This window comes from Tachysurus vachellii, chromosome 26, assembly GCF_030014155.1.
Source record: "Tachysurus vachellii isolate PV-2020 chromosome 26, HZAU_Pvac_v1, whole genome shotgun sequence".
Taxonomy (NCBI): domain Eukaryota; kingdom Metazoa; phylum Chordata; class Actinopteri; order Siluriformes; family Bagridae; genus Tachysurus; species Tachysurus vachellii.
Window position 1 is genome coordinate 14,919,350 of NC_083485.1, and position 10,000 is coordinate 14,929,349.

At 42.0% G+C, this 10,000-nt stretch overlaps 2 protein-coding genes across 3 annotated transcripts in view; one reads left to right on the plus strand and one right to left on the minus strand.

Moving 5' to 3' along the window:
• Positions 1–10,000, minus strand: part of LOC132840721 (astrotactin-2-like) — a 343,281-nt gene that overhangs the window by 52,955 nt on the left and 280,326 nt on the right. For both annotated transcript variants that reach the window (XM_060862652.1, XM_060862651.1), the window contains exons 14-16: positions 9,476–9,600; positions 8,921–9,025; positions 6,337–6,516 (exon numbers count right to left, since the gene is read on the minus strand). In XM_060862652.1, the coding sequence (XP_060718635.1) occupies positions 6,337–6,516; positions 8,921–9,025; positions 9,476–9,600 (410 nt within the window). The remainder of the gene's footprint in view (positions 1–6,336; positions 6,517–8,920; positions 9,026–9,475; positions 9,601–10,000) is intronic.
• On the plus strand, positions 895–5,717 carry trim32 (tripartite motif containing 32). The gene is made up of 2 exons (XM_060862653.1): positions 895–969; positions 1,656–5,717. The coding sequence occupies exon 2, from the start codon at positions 1,671–1,673 to the stop codon at positions 3,669–3,671; it is 2,001 nt and encodes a 666-aa protein (XP_060718636.1). The 5' UTR covers positions 895–969; positions 1,656–1,670; the 3' UTR covers positions 3,672–5,717.

Consider the following 10,000-nt stretch of genomic DNA (forward strand, 5'->3'; position numbering starts at 1 on the left):
ACTTATCTGTGAATAGACAGACATTGCAGCAGCAGCAGCAAGAAGAAAGTGTTCTGGTGTGTTGTTATTTTTAAGCAGATCTCTACTGCCATCTAGAGGAATAAAACTGTACTACAGAACCAAAACATATTGGGAAAGATATGTCTTTAGTAAAATGTTAAAACTGAAATAGACTATTTAAATAAGAAAGTTATGCTTCTTTTCTTCTTTAAGAAAAAAAATAATAGCCATTACTACTATTACTAATCATCATCATCATCATCATCATCATCATCATCATCATCATCATCATCATCATCAAGCTAACATTATTTTTGCTGCTGCCAGTTAAGTTTCTCTAATACAGAGGAATATTTTATATATATATATATATATATATATATATATATATATATATATATATATATATATATATACTAATAGTATTATTTAGAATAAATATTATTATAAACAATCTGCATTATGCATAATTAACATTAAATGAATTTTTTTAATAATAATAATAATAATAATAATAATAATAATAATAATAATAATAATAATATCTTATTCATACGTATAAATAAAATACTTAAGTATAATCTGTACGTCTCCAGTTGGGGGGAAGAAAAGAAGAACAAACACTAAAAGACTGGATTACAAACCAATAATATTAAATTAAATTAAATTCTCGTGTTTGTTCTGCTCAAGCTGGAAGATTAATTTATGGCTGAATATATTTTATATTCCGAATATATATCAGGTTTATATAAAATTATCCTGATGTGTGTTTTCAGTGAGAAAACAAACAGGGATGAATGATTGACTTCTAGACCAATCGATGTATAAGAGCTGAAGCCGGCGTCCACCAATCATATAACCCGGTAGGCGGGCCCTTACTTAAAGCCGGAATGACGTCATCTCCGCAGTGCTCGGGTTGTTGATGCTGCATCACCACCTCAGGCTGGCGTTGAGCTGTGAGCTGAGGAGGTAAGCGCTCATGTGTGGACTTAATAAACAGCATAATACACTTTTACTCGCTTTCTAAATCCATACAGACCTTTACTTATATTCGTCCGTCTGTGTTTGGTTTTAAACCCTCTATAAAACGTTAATATTATGCGGTCGTGTGTTAGCATGGCTGCTAACTAGCATAGCAATAATAACGTGCAAAGCTATCAGGAGTCGTTGTTATGACAGACACTTTTCTGCTTATGCTAAACCTGAAACGTTGTCGTTTATTCGTTGTAGTTTGCTGACGCGAAAAGTATTTATTGTTGTTAAACGCGTTTAAAACTCTGAAGGAGACTCTGGGAAAGAGAATAAAACGTCATGCTCTCATGTAGAGCTTCATGCATTACATCAGAGATGGAAAAACAACCTAATACACTTTAGACGCCCTGCATTAACGTGTCAGAATGAATTCTGTTTACTTACAGCACTATAAACCTGTATCGTTCGTATGTTTCCACCATTACAGGGAGTGGCTTCTTTATTTTAGTCATGAAATAAACCAACAACAAAAAATCCTGCTCAAGAAAAATGCCTTTTAAAACCTCACAGGAAATGTGATTCGGTTTAAATTTCGTTTCCTTAAAGCTCGCCGATGTGGACTTAAAGGTATTTGTGATATTACACGACGCTTACAAAAACCACTCTTGTTTTCTATTCCATAGTTCGTGAAATGCATCATGGCAGCTGCATCATGTCTGGATCCAGACCTGGTGCGAGAGGTGCTGGAGTGCCCCATCTGCCTCGAAACGTACAATCAGGAGCAACTCCGTCCCAAACTGCTCCAGTGTGGCCACTCCGTATGCCGACAGTGCCTGGAGAAGCTCCTGGCGAGCACCATTAATGGCGTGAGATGCCCGTTTTGCAGCAAGGTGTCCCGCATGAGCAGCATCTCACAGCTGGCTGATAATCTCACAGTGCTGAAGATCATCGACTGCGCGAGCTCCTGCAGCTCAGCGGCCGGCCTTATGTGCAAGTCCTGCAAGAACCGTCTGCCGCGTCACTACTGCTCCGACTGCTCTGTGGTACTATGCGATGCCTGCAAGGTGGAAGGTCACCAGCATCATGGACACTCAGTGCAGACCATCCGTGCCGCTGCCGAACACCGCCGGAAGGACCTCGGCGGAAGGCTGACAACTCTTCGAGATACCATGGTGAATATTCAAAAGAAGAAAGCGGCGATCGATAGCGTTTCGAAATCCCTGCGTCTAAAATACAAAGCGGTGCAGCAGGAGTACGCAAGGTCTGAGCTGCAGCTTCAGGAAGAGCTCGGGCGATCGCGCCGTGCTTTTGCGGCATCCCTAGCAGAGGTCGAGAAGCTCAATTCTCAGATTCTTGAGGAGCAATCGTACCTCCTGAACATCGCCGAGGTCCAGGTTGTGTCTAGGTGCGACTATTTGACCATGAGGATTAAGCAAACAGACACCGCTCTTCTAGAAGAGGCAGGCGGGAACGACGAAGAAGAGCTGGATGTAAAAAGCAATCTCCCTGTACTCCTGAAGTTGCAAGAACCTGAGCTGGTCAAACCGGAGAACCCACAGTCGTTAGATATGGGGCAGCTGATGACCAAACAGTGTACCGTGAACACAGATGAAGAGGACAGTCAGGAGTTAGCTGCTGCTGCTGTCACTGCCACCACTGCTCCTGGAGTTCTGTATTGTGATGTCGATATGACGAGCACCATAGAGGAAGCAGTGTGCGCTTCACCAGGCAGCTTTAAATCCAAATCCGTAGACGGGGGTGGACCTGCAACCGGAGGAGCGTCCGGAGGTCAGTTTTGTCAGTTTGTTAAGAAGATGGGGTGCAAAGGGAACCTCCCAGGTATGTTTAACCTGCCGGTGAGCATCTGCGTAACTCCTCATGGTGACGTTCTGGTGGCGGACCGAGGCAACTATAGAATTCAGATCTTCAACCGCAAGGGCTTCCAGCGAGAGATCCGCCGCAACCCGAGCAGCATCGATAACTTTGTCTTGAGCTTCCTAGGTGCCGACCTTCCCAATCTCATCCCCTTGTCCATTGCCATCACCCCTCAGGGACTTATCGGTGTCACAGATAACTATGATAACTCTGTCAAGGTTTACACGACGGACGGGCACTGCATCGCGTGTCACAAGAACCAACTGATCAAGCCATGGGGAATTGCTGCCATGCCTTCTGGGCAGTTTGTCGTGTCCGACGTGGAAGGGGGCAAGCTCTGGTGCTTGGCGGTGGATCGAAATGTTGGGGTTGTGAACTACAATAGGTTGTGCTCAGCTGTCAGGCCTAAGTTTGTGACTTGCGACTCTTCTGGGACAGTTTACTTCACACAAGGTTTAGGACTGAACATCGAGAACAGGCATAACGAACACCACCTGGAAGGAGGGTTCTCTATCGGGTCAGTCGGGACGGATGGCCAGCTTGGGAAACAGCTAAGCCACTTTTTCTCCGAAACCGAGGATTTCCGGTGTATCACAGGAATGTGCGTGGACACCAATGGGGACCTGCTGGTGACGGATAGCGGCCGGAAGGAGATCCTGCAGTTCCCCAAAGAAGGAGGTTATAACATTCTGATTCAGGAGGGACTGACATGTCCCGTCGGAGTGGCTGTCACGCACAAAGGACAGCTTCTGGTTTTGGACTGCTGGGACCACTGTGTCAAGGTGTACACCTATTTACAGAAGCGGCGCTCTTCGACTTGTTAAGATCGCACAGCTTTATTTCCTAGTCACTTTAACTCAAGGTCTGCATTATCTCAAATATTTTGTTGGTAGGGTTGAAAGAAGAGCAGATGAAACACTACTGCCAGCGAGAGATGGGGGACAAAATGGCCTCGCTGGTATGGCATAGGCTCCTTTTTTGTTTGTTTGTTTGTTTCTTTGTTTTTTTTCTTTCGGAAATACCGCACAACAGACGGCAATAAGTTGACGTGTTGTCTTTTATGTGGGAGTGTTTGTGAAATTATTAACGTATACAAAAGCATCAAATTGGAGGACTGCAGGGTTCAAGTCAAGAGCTTAACCAAATGGAAATATTAGATCCGGATGCATAAACATGTAAATCACACCAATTAACGATTCTTGCTCATGTCTCTTTCCATCCACCGATGTCTTCAACATCAAAGTGCTCTCTCGTATCATGGAACACTTACGTAGTTTCATCCTGCAGCATAAAATATCAGAACTCAGTGTAACTCTATCTGTTATTCTGTGGTATAAAATGATTATTATGATGTTGCACTTAATAAAGTCATCAACATAGATGTCGATTGTTGTAGTTACCAAAGTATTCTAAGATCAGGATTTCTCAGCATGCGATCCCTGCAATAGTTTGTCATTTCACCACAGAAAATCCGACCTGCCGACCTTTAGGAATTGTGCGTAGGCGCTCACACAATTTCTTACAAGTTTACACTAAAAAAAAAAAACTCTGGTAAAAGAGCAGCGGCAGACGAGGCTGGTGATGTATGTACCTGGAATTGCGTAGGATATACAATGTTCTGGAAGCCCCGCCCCCTTTCTCAGTTAATCACAGCAGTTTCGACAGCAAAGGTACCGTACAAAGAATTTGAGTTAATTATCTGTCTTAAGACCTTCAACTTGGCCGGCGTTAGAACAGTAGTCCGGGTCTTTACGGTAGAACCCGAGTATATACGTGGTTATTCTGTAACCAACAGCTGTGAAGAACTCCTTCCGCCGCTCGTCTTTAAACAAACGTTTACATGCACGCTTTCTTTTTTACCGTTCTAGAAAAAAACGACACACAGCAATTAGCAGAATGCGCACCATACCAACCTCTTCCACAACTACGCATTATTCCTCATTACAGTTTGGTAGCGAATTTGAAAACGAATGCAGGACAATATCAACCAAGCCGTATACAATCTCCTACAGCGTTCAAGTGTCCTTGTTTTGACTTACAACTTGTTTATGAGCTGGAAATATTAGGCATATTAGGAGGAGTCTTAATCGAAACGTTCAAATTCAACGTAATTATATGCACTTGCTAGTTTGTTTCGTACCGTACGCATCCGAGACGCCGATTCTATCAGCAAACGACTAGACGCATCACCCACAGACTCCTGAATTGTGTTTTTAATCGTGGTGTTTAACGTGTGTAGCTTTTAATAGAACCAAAATAAAGATCTAAAAGAACATCTTAAAAAATAAAAAATAAAAAAAATTTAAGACGACAATCCAGAGCGAGTTCGGTCGTTTAGTCGACTCCTTGAAGTTTGGCATGTCCCGACGTAATTTTATGGAAATTGTTATGAAATTGTAACACTTTTATTTAAATTGGTAATTATACAGCATTTCTGTCTGTAATGCTTTTTGTTTATCGACAATAAAAGAAAACTTGACAAAAAAATAGAGCACTTTAGAAAGCACTTAACTGGATAAATACCTCCAGAATGCAGCACCCAGGGTCATCTGGGTGTTTTGATAATACACCACGTTGGCAATACTTTGAATCCGGGACATGCCGGATTTAAACCGAGTCTCACACAAGAACTGCATCTAGTCTAGAAGTAACACGGTGACTCGACACTTTCAACACCGTTATCATCCCACCCATTATTTAAAAAATAAATAAATGTGTTAAAAAAAACAGGGTGCTGTAAACACACATCTCGGTCCTGGACACTACACGGTGACACTGTATCCTTGCATAGAAGTTGTGAAGTAAATCTCTCCGATTATTTCTTTGTATTTGTTCATGATCGGTTGTGTGCAATAAATTCATTAATGAATTGTTAAGCTTTTGTGTGGATTTTGTACCACTTCAGAAAAAACAGGTTGCATTTATTTGGGGATTAAAAAAAAGAAGAAGAAGAAGAAGAAAAAAGGTTGCCAGTAAAGTAAAAAACAAATATTTTCTTATTATAATTATTTATATTATTACTAATGTATTTTTTTATACTGTAGAATTGATTTCAGTCAGTTTTTACCTCTACCTTTTTTTAGTAGAAAAGTCACCCTTATTCTGTTTATGTTCTTTATTCAGACTAATTATTTCATGCACTTTGGTTCCGGTAGGATATTTTGAATTGGATGTGGATTTTGAACAGGTAAGAACCCTTTTTATAAGGGCTTAAAAGTGTTTACAGTGATAAAGGATTAAAAGGATGTAAAATGCTTTACAGCAGCAGGAAAAGTCCACCGAAATGTAAAAAGTTTTTTAAAGGGGCTATAAACATAAAACCTGGGCCAGAAAATTTAATGAAGAGTTAAACAACAATTATTCTTGCATTCTTGTCAGTTGCTTTTAAGATCGAAAAAGTGGTTTTGTAAGAAGCTGAAATCCTCTCCTTTTAAATAATTTAAGCAAATACACAGGGATTTATGTTCTCATCTTCGTCCCCATACTCACCTTTCTGGTACTGGAGCCAGAGCTGCTGCTGCACCTTCTTGCTGGGGAAGTAGATGTTACAGCTGAGCTCGGAGCCGTACAGAGCCTCGGAGACGTAATGGCTTCCGTACTGCTGGATGAAGGACAGGAGCTCGTCACGTGTGCTGTCTGCTGTCAGAGATTTCAGAACCTTAGAGAACCCTGTGGGGGGAGGAAGCAAAACTTTGATGATTGTTGATGGACAGATTTAGTGTTCGAAACAAGAAAAAAGAGAAAAAGGTAGAATAAAGGCTGCCTTAACGGTTGAAATAATTTAGTTTATTTACTTTTTAATAACTCAACAAAAAAGACCATGAGACAACCGAGAGTCTGACTGAAAAATGAATACATTTAATAAATGTCTTAAATTAGGGGAGCACGGTGGCTTAGTGGTTAGCACGTTCGCCTCACACCTCCAGGGTCGGGGTTCGATTCGTGTGTGTGGAGTTTGCATGTTCTCCCCGTGACTCGGGGGTTTCCTCCGGGTACTCCGGTTTCCTCCCCCGGTCCAAAGACATGCATGGTAGGTTGATTGGCATCTCTGGAAAATTGTCCCTAGTGTGTGTGAATGAGAGTGTGTGTGTGTGTGTGTGTGTGTGTGCCCTGTGAGGGGTTGGCACTCCGTCCAGGGTGTATCCTGCCTTGATGCCCGATGACGCCTGAGATAGGTACAGGCTCCCCCTGACCCGAGGTAGTTCAGATAAGCGGTAGAAGATGAGTGAGTGAATGGATGTCTTAAATTCTCTGTATGTGTTTTTAAATATCTTTCAGCTGTCCTCATACTTTAACTGTGTTTAAGAAAGCAGAAATATATATTTCAATTGTTTTAAAAAAATACAGTATAATGAAAAATACATGTATAATGTTCATTTTAAGGACATTATTGACTAATTATAGCATCTTCATTTTGAATGCACTGACAAAAGACTTGGCGATAAATTTTATGTTCAAATGTTCAAAAAATAAATGCTTTAAAAATCTTTATTTAGGAAGTAAACAGTGATTATTTAAAAAGATAATTATTTACATTATTTTATTAAGGAAAAAAATAGTCATGATCCCATTAATTTTATTTGATTTAGCTGATTTTTTCCAATGGGCAACCCAATAAATAAATAAATAAATAAATAAATAAATAATTGAGGCTAGCATTGACTTCTTGTTTATTTTAGCCCAGTGGAAACAGCAAGCTTTCCATGGTGGAAGTCACCTACACATGATGGAAAGAACAGAACAGCTACATTAATATTTTATAGGAAGTCCTCTGGGGACTCTGTCAAGTGTTCTAAGCTTGTACACAAATACTCAAAGATCTCACCCATCGTTAAAGCCCAGTTTTACAGTATGTCCCAGGTTGTGCTTGTAACTTTTATCCTACGCTGTTGATCTAAAACGGCCCTCGGCTAAACAGAGTTTTCGCAGGCGAGTGTAAAGCGAGGGGTTAAATACTGCATGAGACCCTGGAGCGACGAGCTTTGATCAGCAAGTGCGCCGCCTTCGCATATGACTCTAAAGAACAACAGAAAGCATGGAGAGTGTGAAAGCTCATTCATTCATCTTCTACCGCTTATCTGAACTACCTCGAGTCACGGGGAGCCTGTGCCTATCTCAGGCATCATTGGGCATCAAGGCAGGATACACCCTGGACGGAGTGCCAACCCATCACAGGGCACACACACACACACACACACACACACACACTCGCATTCACTCACGCACTACGGACAATTTTCCAGAGATGCCAATCAACCTACCATGCATGTCTTTGGAGGAAACCGGAGTACCCAGAGGAAACCCCTGAGGCACGGGGAGAACATACAAACTCCACACACACAAGGTGGAGGGGGGAATCGAACCCCGACCCTGGAGGTGTGAGGTGAATGTGCTAACCACTAAGCCACCGTGCCCCCCTGTGAAAGCTCACACAGTCAAAAAGACACGCCTCTGCGAACAGAAGGAAACCTGAGATTCCTCCACTTCTCCACTATCTCATGTTTAGTCATGGTTAGCATCAGATGTTTATCTCACTGCAGACCTTTACAATATACCATTCAACATGGATTTCCCGTCTAAACCGCATGTGCGGCCATTCCGTTTCCGTGTCAGTTAGCCTAGAGTTGGTTATGAGCTCCAGTCTTCTCCTCTGGAAGGCTTTCTACTAGACGTTGGGGATTTGTGTTCATTCAGCTACAAGAGCATTTGTGAGATCAGATGCTGATTTTGAGACATTGAGGAGACTCCAGGGGCAGCTGACCTCAAAGATGTTCAGTCAGGACTGCTGCTCCAGCCTTGGAAAGCCATAGGTGGGTCCCAAATCTTTTAAGTTTTAGCCTGACTTTTATGTTCACAATGAAAATTCGAAGAGGAAGAATAAGAGGGAAAAGGGGCGGAGCTACCAGGTGCTAAATCTGGATGAGAAAACAATTTCAAGATGGATACAATACTCCTGGGGGACATGTATAAGAAGCATGAGACGTGAAACAAGATAACCCAGGATACACAAAGTTTACAATCCCCCAGGGGAAATATTTCTATAATATACAGTATAACACATAATCTTGTGTACCTGTAGACAGAGTGATGGCACTGAGTTTGACCCTGTAGAGGTTGCTCCGGACTTGCCACCGTTGCACCATGGGATATCCCATACCCTCGCTGAACTGGGCATCTCCTAAGGTACACAAACACCACCAAAACACAAAAGAAATAAAAATCCATAAGCAACAGATAATGTCTCTATCATCAGAACGACACACAGACTCTAACTTTCAGGTTGAACCTACTGAGAAAGCTAGAACCATCCTATGAACCCCTGAGGAACCCAGTTCTCTCTGTGTGTTTGTACTCTACTGATACCGAGCAAGCCAAAGCACACTTTTTTTCTGATGTAAACAGTTACATAACACCAAAATGCAGAGAAAGATCATAGTGTTGCTTTTATTTTGTCCTTTTGAAACCTACAAAGGAAGAAAAAAGTGGAGGAGAGAAGAGGTGAGGGGAAAGGAGGATGAAAAGAAGAACTCAACTCTATGAGATTAGGGTGATGAGAAATGTGTGTGTGTGTGTGTGTGTGTGTGTGTGTGTGTGTGTGTGTGAGAGAGAGAGAGAGAGAGAGACAAACCCATGAGGAGCTGCAGGTTAGGTAGAGGTTCTGACAGCACTCCTCTACACTGCTCTTCCACAGGCAGAGGGATGACCATCAGTCCATCAGCCAGTTGAGGAAAATCCTTAATAAAGTTGTTGTCTCTGTAACAAGAAATGAGAGAAACAAAAGACTTTAAACTGTAGCTTCAAAATCTGATTGGTTTTTTGTTGGAAATCTGCTGATGTGTCCTTTATTACATTCTTGTTTCTGGTGCACAAGATATCCTGACTCTCTCTCTCTCTCTCTCTCTCTCTCTCTCTCTCTCTCTCTCTCTCTCTCTCTCTCTTTCTCTTTCTCTCTCTCTCTCTCTCTCTCTTTCTCTTTCTCTCTCTCTCTCTCTCTCTCTCTCTCTCTCTCTCTCTCTCTCTGGTGCACAAGATATCCTGACTCTCTCTCTCTCTCTCTCTCTCTCTCTCTCTCTCTCTCTCTCTCTCTCTTTCTCTCTCTCTCTCTCTCTCTCTCTCTCTCTCTCTCTCTCTCTCTCTCTCTCTCTCTCTCTCA

Coding starts and splice junctions, on each gene's coding strand:
- trim32 (XM_060862653.1), top strand. CDS start 1,671: ATGGCAGCTGCATCATGTCTGGATCCAGACCTGGTGCGAGAGGTGCTG.